This window comes from Lepisosteus oculatus, chromosome 16 (genome assembly GCF_040954835.1).
Source record: "Lepisosteus oculatus isolate fLepOcu1 chromosome 16, fLepOcu1.hap2, whole genome shotgun sequence".
NCBI classification, from domain to species: domain Eukaryota; kingdom Metazoa; phylum Chordata; class Actinopteri; order Semionotiformes; family Lepisosteidae; genus Lepisosteus; species Lepisosteus oculatus.
Genome location: NC_090711.1, coordinates 5,966,163 through 5,983,291, shown reverse-complemented (window position 1 = coordinate 5,983,291; position 17,129 = coordinate 5,966,163). Strand labels below are relative to the sequence as shown.

At 39.2% G+C, this 17,129-nt stretch overlaps 2 protein-coding genes across 10 annotated transcripts in view; both read right to left on the bottom strand.

The window, feature by feature from the left end:
• Nucleotides 1-5: 5 nt before the first annotated feature.
• trim101 (tripartite motif containing 101) lies at nucleotides 6-9,427 on the bottom strand. 8 transcript variants are annotated; one of them, XM_015364748.2, is made up of 11 exons: nucleotides 9,152-9,426; nucleotides 6,988-7,151; nucleotides 6,078-6,252; nucleotides 5,593-5,688; nucleotides 5,028-5,261; nucleotides 4,514-4,536; nucleotides 4,284-4,408; nucleotides 3,716-3,900; nucleotides 3,015-3,389; nucleotides 1,571-1,700; nucleotides 652-740 (listed from the first exon to the last, which is right to left on the bottom strand). In XM_015364748.2, the coding sequence occupies exons 1-10, from the start codon at nucleotides 9,314-9,316 to the stop codon at nucleotides 1,596-1,598; spliced, it is 1,647 nt and encodes a 548-aa protein (XP_015220234.1). In that variant the 5' UTR covers nucleotides 9,317-9,426; the 3' UTR covers nucleotides 652-740; nucleotides 1,571-1,595. The 8 variants fall into 8 exon arrangements, with proteins under 8 accessions (XP_015220232.1, XP_015220233.1, XP_015220238.1 ...); XM_015364750.2 differs by lacking the exon at nucleotides 1,571-1,700 and adding an exon at nucleotides 2,359-2,475 and having other exon boundaries at nucleotides 654-740; nucleotides 9,152-9,427; XM_015364749.2 differs by lacking the exon at nucleotides 652-740 and adding an exon at nucleotides 2,359-2,475 and having other exon boundaries at nucleotides 1,612-1,700.
• Nucleotides 9,428-9,876: 449 nt separating this feature from the next.
• Nucleotides 9,877-17,129, bottom strand: part of dnajc5aa (DnaJ (Hsp40) homolog, subfamily C, member 5aa) — a 30,695-nt gene continuing 23,442 nt past the window's right edge. For both annotated transcript variants that reach the window (XM_015364988.2, XM_069179615.1), the window contains one exon: nucleotides 9,877-16,601. In XM_015364988.2, coding sequence (XP_015220474.1) covers nucleotides 16,498-16,601 — 104 coding nt within the window. In that variant the 3' untranslated portion in view covers nucleotides 9,877-16,497. The remainder of the gene's footprint in view (nucleotides 16,602-17,129) is intronic.

Below are 17,129 nucleotides of genomic sequence, written 5' to 3'. Positions count from 1 at the left end.
TGACACAAAAGTCTATTTTTTCTTTATTTGCAGTTTTCTTTTTCCTGTCAATTGCAAATTTACTGCAAAATTCTATAACAATTTCTATTTTAATCTAATTCAATGGAACACCTTCAGACATGAATGTAGCAGAAATAAACATGAATGTGCTGGTAACAGCTTTGTAGCTAAAATAAACTAGAGCTCAAAGCAGGCATTAATTATGCTGGAGCTCAGATAGTAAAACATTTAATTAATGAGTTTAAAAGACCACTGATATATATAAATATATCGCTACAGCTAAAAAAAGAATGTTTAATGCAATCAAGATACAAATAATCAAAAGTGCATGTTAATTTTAAGACATGAAATCAACAAAACCACTTCATCCTACACAATATTCCACATTCTGCTTTTTTTCTTTCATTCACAAGTCACATAAGTTAACCAAAATGTGCTTGATTCTCTTCTGTGTTGATAGTACCATTTTACAACTTCACGTTTTTCCTCAATAAACCCACATCAACTCAGCTACAGCCACATCTCTCTCCTTGGTTTTTCTTTCATCAGTACATTTTCAATTGTTCTCTGCCCAGAGAGCAAAAACAAAGAGTCCCTTTAATACTTTATTTGTTCTTTTTTGAAAGTGCGTTTAACCAGGAAAAGGAAAAGAGGTGTCGTACAGGCTCATTGATAGGTGCTGTGCTTTGACTTGTCTGATCCTCGCTGTTAGGAATTTGGGCCGGCCTTTCATGGTCATTCTGGAGAAATAATAAAAAAAGGTTTTGGGAAACTCGTAGTAGTAAACAATGGTGGCATAGGCTGCGATCGTTCACACAGCAACAATGCAATGCAAAGCGAGTCTTTCATGCAATGAGCATGTTAACATTATCTGAGACTTTGAAAAGTTTTGACAATTGCTTGAGTCCAGATGAGATAATAGCACTGCATAGCTGTTGTCTGTCCCTGAATATTAATATCGCTTGCTCTTGTCTTAACATTATCTCTGTCACTTGGAATCCACTATATAAGTAGAAATAGTCTATCAGTTACAAAAAGATGTCATCCACTATAACACCCTCATCATTCAAAACACAAAACTTGGTGATGATTCTGTAAGTCTCTCAGCAAAATCTCTCTTTCCCGGAATCCACAATTCTGCTGATTAAACTGAGACTACAAATATATTTACAGCTTGTGCACAACATCCTGATTTATGATTCTTCACAAGCCACATGCCAAACTTGTTCCTGCCACTGTAACAGCAGCAAAGTCTCTGATCTCAAAAACACAAGTCATCTGACGTTTCGTCCATTCCCTGGAACTCCCAAACACACATCTACCATAAATATAAAATAAGAACCCATTCTGCTCAATTTCACTGTTTTCTTCATCTTATTTAATCTAGTCTGTGTAACCTAAACTAAGACGAACTAACTTTGATGCACCACCTCTGCAACTGGCCAGGCCCACTGCTGTCTGACTCACTGCCAGAGAACAATGAGCTGCGACAGCCCTCTTGCCTGCTAGTTCAGTGGGGCTGTGATGGCAGATGGATCTTGGGCCTCTATGGTGATGAACTGGCACCCACCTTGCACCTGGCCTGCCTTTTCCTTCTACATGCCGAGCCACAAGGTGGCAATAGGACTGGGCTCAGAGGGTGGCTCATTGCTCTGCTCTGTAACTCTCCCATCCTGGGCACCCACTGCAGGGACAAGACCCTAGAAAAGGAGGGAGGGAAGAGACATTCAAAAGGAAAGGCGTGAACACTGCCCTGACTCCCTCTCTGACTGTCCCTCACTTCTCCGCCAGCCCATGCGGAGATCACAGCATCTTCTCACAATCGCGTCCAGCACGCTCCTCTTTCTGAAGAGCTGCCGCTGAATTCTAATGGCCGTAAGAGTCTTCCTGTGCAAACGGCAGACTTGGCTTAGCTCATCTACACATCCCCGTCACACAAATGTGACTTTTTTCTAACAACAAGAGTAGAACCGAAAGCTGCCATTGCCATGATATGCAGTGCCAAAGCACGTAGTCGAGGAAAGCCTTTCAAGGCATGTGAGCTGTGTCAATGCTACCTGAGTTTGTTTCTGCCCAGGTCAGAAAACCTCCAACATACAGACGTCTAAACAGAGAAGAACAACTACACTAATGTAATCATAACCAACGCACCTCTTCCACAGCAGTTTCCCTATATGGAACCATTAAATTATACTAAGGCAAAGGCATTGCTTGATGATACACACATATGGTATATGTAATATGGGAGTGATTTTCATGAAAATGACTGCAGAATCAAACAGCAAGACTTGTCATCCCATCTTGAAAGAATCATGTAAACTGTACCACATAAGCACTCGAAGGGGTTAGGCCTGATACCTTGGTGCAGTAAAGCTCCTTCCTGCTTTGTTAAGAGCAAGCCGCACATTCAATGTGATTCCAGACACGTTGCAGGATGATCACCATGGCCAGAATGGAAAGGAACAGGACAAAAGCCTAGTGAGGAATGACAAGCAGACTGAAATGAAGACTATATGAAACAGGCACAGATCACCTGCAGAGAAGGACCGTCAGGCAATGTCTTAGCATCCTTTACAGGCTTTACATGAGCACAACATATTTCACTGAGGAAGACAAATCGTACATATTGTAATACATCTAAGAATAATTTCTTCATTCTTTTATTTCTCTGTAATCTTTTGAGAATTTTGTCTTTAACATGCGCAGTCCATCTCTATTTAATTTCCTTTACAGAGGGGGTTGGTGAACTGCAACAGCTGTCACCACTCTTGCTGATCTGGCCAAATGGAATTTGGTAAATAAAAAGTAAGACAAGATCAAATATCACGTCTGGTTGATTTAGTTTCTCATATTTTTCTGTAACATAAGATGCTCATGACTTCTGTCGAGGTCCTTCTCTACTGACTCAATGGACATGTCTGAAGGCCATGATGCAGGGCGTGACTGGCTGGGTGAAAATGGAGGATGTGGGTGTTTAGACTTGGCCTGGGTGTTCCTGGGCTGTCTGGACTGACCTGTGTAGCTGTGGTAGCTGTGCTGGGCTGAATTGCAGGTGTTTCACTAGCCCCAGTCATCTCAGCACCCAGGGCCACAAAGTCCTGAGTGCTTTCCAGCCCTTCTTTCTGCACAGGCCCAGTTGTGTCATCTGCACCTACTGGGATGAAACTGCTGGCCATCCACAGCTGCTTAGGGTCCCCCCTTGGCTGAGAGCTTGTGTTTGAGTTGTCCAGGGGTTCACTGGACAGGCCCAAGGTGGGGCTAACTACCTGCCAGGCATTGGATTTATACCAGTCAGGATAGAGCTTGGTATCCTCACTGGCCTCTGCCAGGAGACCCTGTATCTCCAAGTCATTTGCATCATGCTCTTCGTGTGATAGTTCTTGGTCATCCTTGTGAAAGAGAGACATTAATAAGATTGGCACAGACCTGCATCCTGCCTAGTACTCCTGTACTCAATTCACACAATCAAACTTGCATATACACTCTCAAGACAACAGTGCATCTTTGAACTATGATCTGTTTTCAGGTATTTCAAATACAGAAAACAACAGAGAAAGCACTTTTAATAAAAGAAACAATAAACGAGCGAGGACAGCATGTAGTTTTACTCAAACTATGCTTTGCTGCAGGTGTAACAGCTATATTATTGCAGAAATAAGACAAGTGGTAAGTGAGAAATATTCTCAAGTTCTGTATTTCAATGTGTGGGGTGTACCTGCTGCGCGCTGCCTCCCTCAGCGTCACAAATGTCCGCCTTCATGGAGTCTCTGACGTCTTCGGCCTGTCCCTTGGTGTCCTCCGTGTCCCCCTGGTCGGCGCTCTTCTGCCCCAAGTCCTCTGCATCATCGCCAGCACACTGCTCCTGCTCCTCTTCACCCACCCCCTCCAGCTCCTCTTCAGCTACAAACACGACTCCATCAATGGCGGCAGGGGAATGCCAAGGCAGGCCAGATGAAAATAAACGGGTACTTTTCTAAGTCTTCTAAACTTGCTAAAAATCCTTTCTTGTTTTCCAGTAACAAGCTCTCTTCTTTCTGAAGAACTAGTGAAAAAATTATTTCTCAGCTCTGCTTCTCAAACAAGCAGCTGCTAATAGCTCAGAAGGTTGAGTCCATCATGGCTTAGTATTAGAATTGTACCTGCTCAGTCAGAGCATATACTGGTCATTCCTGACTGCCCGGTCAATGTGAGTGTGCCCTGACAACATGCTCTAATACTACATGAACTATGTGTATTCTTCAGAGATCTGCACATTGGTTAAGCATCCGTGTGCTCTTATTTACCTTTTACAAAATCCAGCTGGTAGAGTACCCTCTCCTCTGCATTGAAATCCACCTTATAGTGATCCATGTTCTCATAGCCGGGGTCCAGAGTCTCCACTGTTGAGCCGTTTGTTGCTTCTGTGATTCTGAAGGAAATTGGTTTACAGGGGTTATATGACGTTCACAGCAGAAGCAGAGGATTGTACAAGATATACTTTGACAAGAAGATAAAATGGATACTTGGTACTTACTTTTCAATCAGATTTCTTGCACTCTGGAAAAGAACAGACACAATGAACAGACACACTACAATGTGCAATAAGTACTGTATGATCTCTGAGAACTCACAGACAGATTTCCCACTTCTTCCTATCTGTATTTATCCTCTGGTAGATTCATTTAAGATTTGTGCTTTGGTTATTTTACTTGTGGAACAAAAGAGCTGCTGATTAAAATGATTTCAGTATTCATCAGCATGGTGTCTGAACATTATAAACGCAGCATCTGAAAGTTTCAAAGTCTGTAGACAAGATCCAAATACCAGAGGACAATGAATAATTAATTCGCAATTTGTACAGATCACAAACAGCCGCGATAGTTTGGCATGAGGTATTTAGATGAATAAAGTAAGAAAATAATAAAGTAAGAAATAAAATCAGAAGCCTTATGTGTAGTTCGGTCTGCTTCTCTCCTAAAATCCTTTCAGTGTCAAGCAGCTGATGTCCCACTGTCCCCAGTATCAACCCTGGAGGGCCAGAGGTTTACCTGCAGAAAGGCGGCCATCTGGGGTTCCTCCATGGACTGCAGCGCGGTCTCCACCAGCTTGGAGTTGGCATCTATGTGCTCACCATACTTCCTGATCAGGGAGCGGGTGTGGCTGGTCTTCTCCTCCTGCTCGTAGGTGATCCTCTGCAGCATGATCTTCTTGCGCTCCTCCAGGATGGCGTACATGCGATCAAACTTCTCGCACAGCGTCTGCTTCTGGCTTTTGCAGTTGTCCTGTGTTCACACATGTGCACAAGGAGTGAGCTTGTGGTGTTTTGGGAGTTTTGCTTGTGTGTGTACAGTACGTTTACGTCCTTCGGTAGAGCTATTAAGACTGTTTTCACGAACAATGTAACCACATTTTTCCGGACCGTCTTATTAAAATCAGTAGGGGCAGTGGTGCTGCTTCTGCAAGGGAGTGATGTTCTTGCAATATGAACAAGTTCTATTGTGTAAAACATGTTGGTTTTATAAGAATCCATTTTCATCCATCTGCTTGGTCCATGAGTTCTGTAAGGCTATGAGTCAAGCTAGCTGATAGTTTCGGATGATGGATTCAACACACCTCCAGGTTCTTGCAGGTGTCTTCCAGCTCACTAATGAATGCCTGCACACGGTCATTGGCTGCGACCAGACATCCAATACCATCACTGAGCTCGGACTGCGGAAAAGAGAGATTGATGACAGTCATTGGCAGCCTTGGAGACGTGTTTTGCTTACGAATATCATTAAAAACTGGAAGTGCGGAGAGAATATGCCCCCCCACACACATACAAAACTTCAACTACTGCCTCCACTCTGCAAACTGTTTCTGCTATTTATAAAAATCAGTCTATATAACACACAGTATATGTTAGTCTACAAAAACACATTTATGAGGTTAATTAAAAAATAACACTTCAAATTACCAAATCAAAAACATGCAGCTCAGTGATCCTGAGGTTTTGTGTTTTATATATTCTTCAACCTGATTTGTACAGTAAACTACCCCACTACCTTCACAATTTGGCCCTGTGTTATGGTAAAAGTTCCTGCCCCTTGTTGTCGCACCTTCTGGTGTTTGTAGACATCGGGCAGGGGAGCGACCTGGCAGTCTTTGTGGGAGCCGAACACCTTACACAGAGAGCAGGTGGGCACCTGGCAGGATATGCAGTAGATGTTGACCTTTTCTTCTTCGTGCTCCACACAGGTAGGGTGACCTGTGGCCTTGGGCAGGGGTCTGGAGCTAGACCACATTTTGTTGTGGAAGAGAAAACATATATTAATGTATATACAGGTTAATTTATATACAAAAAAAAACCGTCAGAATAAATTTCCGATGGAGGCCTATTTTGTTTTAAGAGCAACTTGTTTCAAAGCTGGCACAAAACCAAACTTCTTGGTATTTTGTAATGTTACACTAGGCTGGCATTTCTTCTGCCGCACAGAGAAAAAATCAATGAGACACAGATGGACTTTTTTTCTTTAGAATTGCATTTTAAAACAAAGCAAACAAACAAAGCAAAGATAACAGTGGACTACAACATCTGATGATTCTGTGCTCATAACCTAAAAATAGCAGCTGTGATCAATCCCAGTGAATTCCCCTTTATTACACAACACTGCTGTAGAGTCTGAGGGCAGCTTCACCTTACAGGGTTAAAAGTGGATCTAAATGGCAACTATGAAATAATACAAAATCCAAAGTTCACACAGCATTTACTATGATATAGCTCAAAGTTCCAAATACCAGGAGCCAGAAATGATATGATCAGTGCTTACAGTGACAGAATGTGGAAAAGGTATCCGTCATACCATTTACAAGTGACAGAGATGGAGACTGTGCACCGGCTTAACAGCTGATCATTACAAAGCATCACAGAGCTACAAAAGGATGATCTCGTCTCTCGTGTGCCAGTGCTCTTATCCCAGGAAGCCTGTGTTGTGAAACCCGAGTCAGCCTGATTGCCAGGAACCATACCTGGCGGACTCCTGCTTGTAGATGTCGATGATGTTTTCCACCAGCAGGTTGCGCTGGAGGCCGTAGACCCCGTGTCTGTCCAGAACCACCTCGTGACGACAGGAGGGGCATCTAAACCTGCCCCCAGCACCCACTGTCGTGCCCCGCGCCTGAAACAGAGATGGCTACCCTTTTACATGTAATCCAGTTCATTTCCTACCAAAGGATGATATTTACAAAAAGTACAGTGTCCTGTTATTCCATTCCTATTATTTTAGAATTCAATTACTAATAAAATATTTAGATAAATATCATAATGGCATATCAATTCGTATTACTTAAAACGTTTTTTTTTTATTGTTTGCAGTAATGAATGCGCCATTCATGCTCGACAGACTTGGGTAACTTGAGAAGAAAATATTTTTTTTGTTTCACATCCATCTAATAACTGTTGAGCATCCCGAGTCGGTTTTATAAAATAAATGTTACCACTAGGAGCTTTGAATGCAAATTACTTCAGAAATACGGGAGTTTGATGTGACATCCTGTGGGAAAAGTAGGAATTAAAATCTAAGCTTTTGCATTTTAACTCATCACTGTTTACTAAAGTCAAATACGTTTCATAATTTGCCCTGCAGCAAGTGGTGACTCGAAGGGAATTTAAAGTTAGAATGACCGATCCAACTGGCATTTTTAAATTTGGGTACATTATTTTGTAAACAAGTGAGCGGACAGCAGTGCCCCGTGGATGGTTATAGGAGAAGCTCGATCACAGGTGTTTCTCCTCTCAGAGGGAAAAGAATGCCTGAAATAGTCAGTGTGGTAAGAGAGTCAGCTGCCTTGGCGTCCCTACAATAACAACCACCGCTGCAATATTACCCAGACCCTAAGAAACAAACAGAAGGGGACCTGGAATTATTACAATTCTGTTATTTACCAGTGTGCACAACACTATTTTATTTCCCCCAGAATATGATTCAAGAGTGCTCCACTTCTGGACGATCGCACAGTTTTGGTTCGTTTAATTATGCTTCTCTTGCTCTACACTCGCCATCGTTCATATTGGAGACTGAAATGCAGACACCCCGCATCCCTAATCCCCCAAATCCAAATGTTAACATGACATTGTTTTTTCCAGGATTGTAGGTTAGTTTCAAGTTGCTCTGATACCACTTTCCTTAAGGCAGAGGGGCTTGTGTCTGACTGACAGCTTCATTTACAGTGATCTGAACACGCCATTCATGAGCATGGTTGAACATGGCCCTCCTTATTTTAATGCGAGTTTTGTATTAAAATTACACAATAGTTAAAGTTATAAAAGAAAGGAGGTTAGCCTGGCCATCTAGCCTATTTGGTAGTCGGCAGCTGACTGATTCAAGGATCTCATCCAGCTGTTCCTTAAAAGAAGCCAGGGTTCGACAACATGGCAGGCACGGCCCATACTCCAACCACCCACTGTGTATAAAAGTGCCTCCTGCGTTTGGTTTTCCATGTAGTTCTCTACTTGTGTTCTTTGGTTTGTATTGAATCACTGTTCATTCTTAAGAAATCTGCTGGGTTGAGTTTGTCAGTGCCCTTGAGGATTCTGATAAAACCGCCACCAATGTTTGGAATCAAGTTAAAAAAAACAAAGGAGTTACAGTATTATAGTGAGATTTACCCAAAAGGCTGTACCCAAGATATTTTACATGTCTCCCATTTAAAAGATGCACAGAAAGTTTCTTTCTGACTTAAGTCACCAAAACAGTTACTTAATACCAAAATTGATTGCATTAGCCTTGAACTGACATAAATGTGACAATTTGAAGGCTTTGCTTAAAAAAAGTAGTTAGCAATCCTCTCCAGATGCTATACCCTAAACATTTTTGTTTGATAAGGCTATGAAGAGGGTCAAATCTGTGCCTTTTGATGAAACAAGACAACTGAAACCAAAATGGTCTGTCTGGAATCTAGCCAGTTAAATAGCTGCAGTAAAGGGCAGTGCAGTCATTGTGATCCCTGCTGTCCAAGAACATTTTAAATCAAAGATTCGTTTACCTTTTCCAAAGGAAAAAGGAACACTTCCAAAAGGTTCTCTTTATTTTTTGTAACCCAAGATATCCTCAAGAATGTCCATCTTAAGACAATAACAGAAATGGAGATTTGCACCAGATTTTGGCTAGACGCAAGTCTCAAGGCTCCTTACCTGGAAGATGTCGTTGGCGCACTTTCGGCACAGGTTATGCTGGCAGGGCAGTATGACGACAGGCTTTGTGAAAACCTCGAGACATATGGGGCAAATGAGCTGTCGCTCCAGGCTGTCCATGGTCTGGTCCCTGTGAAAGGAGCTATATTCCATGGGAAGAGACATCACAGCAGCTCACGGAGGGGAGAAAATGGGAAAGTGCTCTGTGTTGGAACTTCAGCAGGATGATTTTCAGAAGAACAGGATTCAATTAACATGACTAAACCATCTGTCAGGATTAACTTTTAAAGCGCAAGTGTTACATTACAGATCATGGGGGCTGTCTCTCTGTCCATATAAGAAGCAACTAGAATTTACAGTAGGAGGCTGTGCTCTTTCTCATGTTACCCAGCAAGCTATCCTTCATGCCTTTAGGGGGAATGGCAGTGCCAGACTTTTGATCCTTTGAGAATTAAACTTTTCAAAACAGTTAAGACACAACACATGCGACACTGTTTTATTCTGGGTGGAAAACTGATATGTTTTCCATACGGTTGTTAAAAAAAGTTTATTTCCCCAGTTAAAAAAAATGTCTGAGAGTAGGGTGTAATTTCTTTTAAACAAGGTCTACAGTTACACATAGAATATCTAAAGGGAACTCAGCAGGAATGGGTAATAGCTGTTGGTACAATACTTCTGAAAAGCAAAGGAAAGTAGGTTCTCTAAAAAATGCACAGAAGACAACATTTAAGCATCAGAAACATTTATTTTACAACAGCAAATCAGATAAATTGCCCATGTTTTCTTTTGGACATACAGTACATAAATAACCATGCTAAAACATAAAACTGTATTAATATAATTATTTTAGTGTATGTACAAGAGACCTTAACCATTAAGTCATGTGTTACACATTTTTAATGGCCACATCTATATACGATTTAAACTATGGTCCTTTATTAAAAACATAACAGAAAAAATGCATCATATTACCATATCACTATTATTCCACTATTTTATTTTTTAAAGATTCTAAAATAACATTTCTTTTTTCAGTAATCCAATACAGTTCCAATACACAATGCATTCACTCATACAGTTTGCATTTTCCAACATTTCAAGAAAGAAGCCATAGCATGTCATGAGGTTTCGGGATAGGATTCCTAAGTAAATGACCACAGATACCACACCACCAATAAAAGCAGGGGGAGTTACTAGAAACTCATATTAAACCATTAAAACATGTTATTGGCATACAGGTTGACACAAAGTGGCAGGTTACACAAAAGTAAAAAATGTTGCTTTATCGCCTTTTTCTTCACTTGTACTGGAAACAATTTAACATGGCAGCAATAACAGAACAGCTAGTGTGAAAACAGCATCCTTGAGAAAAATAAACAGTAAAAATAAGGTAGTGCATGTTTTGCTATAGCTATAGCCCAAGGTAGGGAAGCTTATGCTGCTTGGCATTGTAAATGCCAACTGACGTTTACTTTTGCCCGTGGATAACAATTCAACACAAAGGCATTTCACTCATCTACAAACCAAACACATATCATACAGCTGACGCAGGTCAAGCTGCAAAAAGTTAGCTTTTGACAAACAGATGTACCTTGATATCTGGCACATGGAGTGATAAAATACTAAGACAAAGGTACAGACTACTACTATATGGAACATAATGTAAAACTTGCATAACATGACTGAAACTGAATTCAGAATTCCTATTCATTCAGTGCATTCTTCATATGTAGTTCAAGTAGGTAGCTACGTCAGCATATGTAGGCTGCAAAGGAACAAGTAAACACAACGAGGTTCAATGGCCGAATCGTTGCTTTTCTTGTCTTTTCAACATGGAATAAACCTTTACTTGTAACTTTATATGTATACTTCTATTTTTTCAGTTAATGTTGAAATATTTTTATCTTTGTAGTTTTTTTAAGTTTGAAAACGGTTCTCTTTCAACATGAGCTATAAAAGGCAATAAAATGTAAGAGCAACGCAAGATTAAGACAAAGCCTTAATGCTGTTTTGTGTTGTTTTTCACTTTTGGTGACCAAAAGCAGGCCATACAATCTATGCTGCTACCAATTTAGCAACTTTAGGAAATGTGCAGAGAAGGATCAGAAACTCTAAGCGTGAAGGAGATGGAGGTCCTTCAGCTTGTCAACCCAGTGATAATCGTTGCAGAGGTCACACTCCAGACCCCTGGAAGTCACATTATATATTGTACTGATAAAATTACAAGCTAAAGAATTTGAATTTGGGGACTAAAATGAATAAACAGTAGTTAACCAGGCTCAAAGAACCAAAGTAAAGGGAGTCTTCTACAGAAAGTCACAAGGTGGCCTTCTACATTCAAAGGTTCCCAGAAATGGAATTCATAGTACACCTTTCCATCTAAATAAAAAGAACGCATACGCTTTTAAAAAAATAAGAAAAGCATCAGCAACAGCTATTTGTAATAAAAGGAAAACTTTCACCATTAAAGAACAAGGAAACAATTCTTCCATTTTTAATACGTTAAACAGCTAGTTGTTCAATTGGTTCCATGGTTTCTAATAAGTCTGACGGTGCTATATTTAGGATTAAAAAAAACTAAACAGATACTGTTCATGGGCATATTTTTTCAGTGCATTTTCATGATCCAAAATAAAAGACTGCTCAAAACATGGAAAGGTTTTGCAATCCGTTGCAATACATTGGAAACTAAGAGCAGGAACTTCATTTTATAACACAACGTACAAAATCAGCGCACTGCAGGTTGTGTAACAGGTGTGTCCAATGACTTTCCATGGAACAGTAGTTGTGAAAGAGGTTTCGATAGGAAACAAGAGCGGACATGGCTCACATCACTACACAGGGCAATGGGCTGCAAGGAATCAGTAGTGTTCATATTCCAGGAGTGGAGCAGTGATCTGATACGCACAGCTCAACAGCTGACAGTGTTTCAACAGAACACTTCCAGCAGGATTGGAGGATTAGACTGTGAGGAATTTCCTGAATACAAATGGCTGTCGCTTTAATTTAAAAAAAAAAACAAAACATACAAGAAAAAGTCTGGAATGTAATCCAGTAAAGTCTAGTGGCAGAAAGGGGTAAGCGGAAGAAAACCTTTGCTGTTGTGGTGGCACTGTTCCTCAGCAGATAACCTTCAGGTTCATTGCTACCAGTGTTTAAATACAAAATTTAGATAGACACACCTATGCTACCTTAAAATGAATGTTCCTTCTCCCTTTGTACCAGTACTGCCTCTTAAGTAGTTCATAAAAGGTCATACAACACATAAAAAAAGAAATACAAAAGCAATGCAAAACCACATACAGTACGTACAGTATTTTGACATTTCTACAAAACAAACATCTTCGTATACATATATATCCAAGTCAAGACTGCTTCATACCATGTTAAACCACAACAAAAATACTACAGCAGAGGATGGCTGTAGAGAAAATGTCACATATGACACAAATCTCAGACGAGTTTCAAAAGTAAATAAAAAAACAGCCCAAATGTTATACAGACATGATAATTAAAATACCAGACTTTTCTCCCTTTTATTTTAATTAATCCTCTGTTTTTGCCCTTTAAGGCCCTTGATTGTAGAAAGTCTATCTCACTGCTAATGTTACCCTTTAGAAAATCTCCCGTTACTGTCTTGTGCATAAGGAAATATTATTTCCTTATTCTTTAAAAAATTAAACCCTCATTCATTTCCATGTTTACTATTAGTTTTAATTTAGGACTATTTTGTTGAGATTTAAGTATTAATGCAGGGAGCCCAATCTCCAGCAAACCACAATAACATTATTAATTACAACTATTTCAAATTGTATATGTTGTCTTGTTTTAGGGTAAGCCATAAAGAGGCTCAGGCATCACTATAGTCTTCTGTACCTTACAGCTTCTCGTGATGTTCTACATCAGGTCTTAAATGAAACCCTTCTGGACACAGCCTATTACTTCTGTAGAAAGGCACCAGTACTCTATAGGTAATTGGGACCAAATGATTAAGTCAAAATAAAGGATATGAAAAACGATTTGCATCATGTGGTCATGATCAGATTTCTCACAGTAGGAGAAACTCCAAATATCTAAAGTGATGCTTCCATTTCAAAACCATTTACTTTCCTGCTTATTAAAGACATTAAGCTTACTTAACTAAATTTTTGTAAGAAAAAACAGTAACCATTTATGATCTGCACTTAAAATCACAAAAAGAAGGTTAAAAGGATAGGCAGTAAAATAATTACAGAAAGATATTTAATTCAAAGAGTAATGTGGACATAGGAGATTGGGGAAACCTGAATTTATTATTTGCTCAGCCACAGAATATTTATGTAACATAGATGCAAGGAAAGCCATTATACATATCAAAGAAAACTGGTTTAATAAAAAATATGATCATATCCCTTACTAATAAGTGTCAGCTAAACAGGAATGATGTTACTCTTTGATTCCCAGATTTAAATCTTGGTTATTAGTTAATTCGTGCTAATTCCTGAACATAATGTACACTCTACAACACAAAGTAGCTGCCCTTGCATTGTATTCACGCTTTTCAAGTACTGGTTCAACACCGCAACAGATCCTCTTTAAACTTTTCCATCACATTTTTTTTTTTAATATAACCCAATATGATTTGATTGGAATTGATCCACTAAGGATTCTGATGTTTTACATATGAAAAGAAGGGTTTGCATAGCACAACATGACTGCTGGTAAATATATCACCACTGCTCCTGGCCTCGATACGAAAAAGAACAGAAACAAATATTAAGTACGGTATATAAACACAGAGCTGAGGAAACTTAACGGATTCAAAGCATTTAACATTTTGTCTCACTTTAAGCCATTCAGGTTTTGACAGCCCGAGGACTTCAAATTAATTCTTAATATAGTATTGTCTTCTCCTTTTTGAACAACGAGGAAGAAAAATGTACCTAATATCCAAAGTGGTGAAGGAATTGATGTTTCTCTATTTTTAATTGGTCCCTTTACCTTATTACGAGAAGTTGGTTCGACAACAGAAATGCTATGAAATGCCATGGAGACAACTTTCTCTCTTCCCACCTGAAAACAAAAAATAAAATAAAAACAAAACTCTAATGTCAGCTCCACGAATTTTTAACATTAACTTTGAGAACAGCACGAACAGCTGTGGCTATGTGGAAATAGCAGTAGAAATATCACATTGGAGCAATCGCTCACTCACTCCACAAACACTCACCACCAAAATACTCATAAAAAGGTAAGGGGAGACAAATTCTTCCTGATGACACACACACACACACAACACAATAGTTCAAATGTTAATTATTTTCATTGGAAAGCATAATATAAACTGTAGACTGGCACGCATTTCGATGGATCTGAATAACTAGCGAATAGGTATTCACTCCACTTATTCACAGTTGCTTTTTAAGGAGGACGAACAACTCGTAATGATTTTCAGAAAGGACATGTCCCAAGCTAAAAGCTACTCAGTTCAGAGTTGTGTCCCCTTTGGTACCATTTTGAAATTGAACAGAATTCCCTACTTGAGACAAGCTGTTGGCGATGTGAACAACGGGCCAAATTATTAACTGGATATTTACAAACCGATTAGATAAGTGAGTCTAACTGTGCACAGCCCCACAATACTGTGCGGAGGTCAGAATGGAGAAAAAGTAAAAAATCTGAAACAGAGCAGAGATTAAAAAAAGATTGCTGATGAGTGGATTAGAGTCCAGTTAGAAGTTGGGCAAGAAGTGTTGCAGTTCACAAATGGAACCAACATGTGTCTGAAAAATGATGTACTGTATGAGAAAAACTTGATGTTTAATAAACGTACACAACAAGCTACATGGTGGTTCTGTAAAAAACTACTACTGAGTTACTGGTGTAATTAACATTTTTCCATATCCCCATTGGATTGGTGTGCCCCCTTTCAGAATCTGAGTCAGCTTATTTTGTATTCTTATTTTCACATCAAAATGTACATTATACAGTACATTTACTTCTGATTTATAAAGGTGTAGTGCACAGTATTACATGGTTGTAACAAATATCAAATTAATGCTTTACTAACAAAACCAGGTTGAATACCTGTGTAATCAGGCTAACATTCCTCTTTATTTCAATTTTTACATTTTTTTATCTGTACCTTGATTTATAACAATGTTTTTAAAAAGTGTACATTTGTGCTAGAACATTTAAGAGGGCATTTAAAAGGATTTACTTTTAGTTCCTTAACAACTCACATTGATGAATTTAGGTCCACTCTGCCATATTCTCTTAGGTATGTCCACCTTTTAAATATTTGCAGCATAATTTCAATTACAACCAAAAGGCAAAAAAATACTCTACTTTCAAATGATTTATAGGCCAGCACTTTTTCTCAAAAACAAATACTGCATATGTTGAGTACTTGCAAAAATGCTGAAATGTGCACTGCTATACAACTGCAGTACATTAAATGGGTCTTAATTCTTAGCTTTACAGTCTAAAATTAAAGCCAAAATTACATTAAATTATAAAAGCTAACCATGGGTAAATAATGCTTTAGAATCACTGCTGCAGAGATAACACAGGGCATTCGAGACACAAACTGTATGGCATAGATATTGATTGTTGTAAGGAATGTTACTTGAAAAAGAATCTCAGGAAATGCTTCCCACACAAGACAAAACCGCAAGAAAACAAACTCGTTAACTGTCAAACATGCATTATTTCATGTTGAGGAAGGAAAAGTTGGATTGTACTGTGCTGATGAAAACATTAACTTACTGATTGTACTCTACTCTTGGTGCTCCTCTCATTCAAAATATAATCAAATTTGAAGCACAGCACATGCAGAGTGCTAATCCCACGGTTTCAGAGAACAAACCATCATCAGCATCTTCTAACAAGAAGAAACACACAAACTGCCTTGTGCTTTCTTGATTCCAAAATTTAAGGACACATTTTATGCATTGAAAACTTACTCAACTTACTTTTTGGACATGTCAAAGCATAATAGCTGACATGCAGAACTTTCATTTTCCAAAGCACTGTTGAATGAAATTGTGAATCGACAGTGGTGCAAATAAACCACATTTATAGATATATACACGTCTAGGACAAGACATAAAATGAAAAACCTACCTAAACTGCATTAAATAGTGCATGCTACAGAACTTCACATGAGGTGGATAGGATTGTGAGTAGTGGAGATCGGAGGCAAAAAAATAATTTGTAATGAATTCTGATGTCTGTTGCTGCCATGGCAGAACATGTCTGTGAAAGTTCATTCTCCCCATCTCTCCCTTGACGTTCTCTTTCCAGTGTTGAACTGACCCCTTGTTTCCTTGTTAAAACTCTGAATTTACAGGCCCTGGCAGGGAGATCTAGTTAAATCCTGTGTCGGTGTGGTAGCTAGGGTGGCTGTCGGCTGTCAGCTGAGTGGTTTCTGTGGCTGAGGATGGCTGCATCACAATTGGGGCCTCTCCCTCTGCGAGAGAAACAAATGGCACATGTTAGGCAAGGTGAAGTGCGTCTGTCTTCTACACAACTTCTCGTGCTATGTTATCTCGACAAGACAACATCTCTGTCCTCATCTGCAGAAAGTGAAAAGCCACAGGCAAGGTTTCGGGTAAGGAGCAGTCTGCAGAAACACCCCTGTGTTGTGTTAAAATGAAAAACTACAGCATTATTAGGCTTGACTTATCAGTGGGAATATGGAATACAAAGTAAATCACGCACAATTTCATTTATGCAATAAGAACTTAATTAGAACTTAGAAAAAATTTAGTTATCTTCCAATACCAACATTTTTCCTTTTATTTTAAGGTATTAATTTCAAGTTTTACAATGACAAATGCATAACTTTGTCACAGTTAACACATATAGCTATTTAACTTCACTGTGTTAAGTATATCAGGTCTTAATTATACACTGCATTCTAGGGTCTCTTCTTTGCAAAATCTGAAGATACATTCAGGGCAACCTTCGAATTTCTTTCCAATTAAGCCACACTTGA

Coding starts and splice junctions, on each gene's coding strand:
- trim101 (XM_015364746.2), bottom strand. CDS start 9,316: ATGTCTCTTCCCATGGAATATAGCTCCTTTCACAGGGACCAGACCATG. Junction 5,689..6,077: donor ATGTCTACAAACACCAGAAG/GTGCGACAACAA, acceptor TCTTTTCCGCAG/TCCGAGCTCAGTGATGGTAT. Junction 4,409..4,513: donor GCAAGAAATCTGATTGAAAA/GTAAGTACCAAG, acceptor AATTTCCTTCAG/AATCACAGAAGCAACAAACG.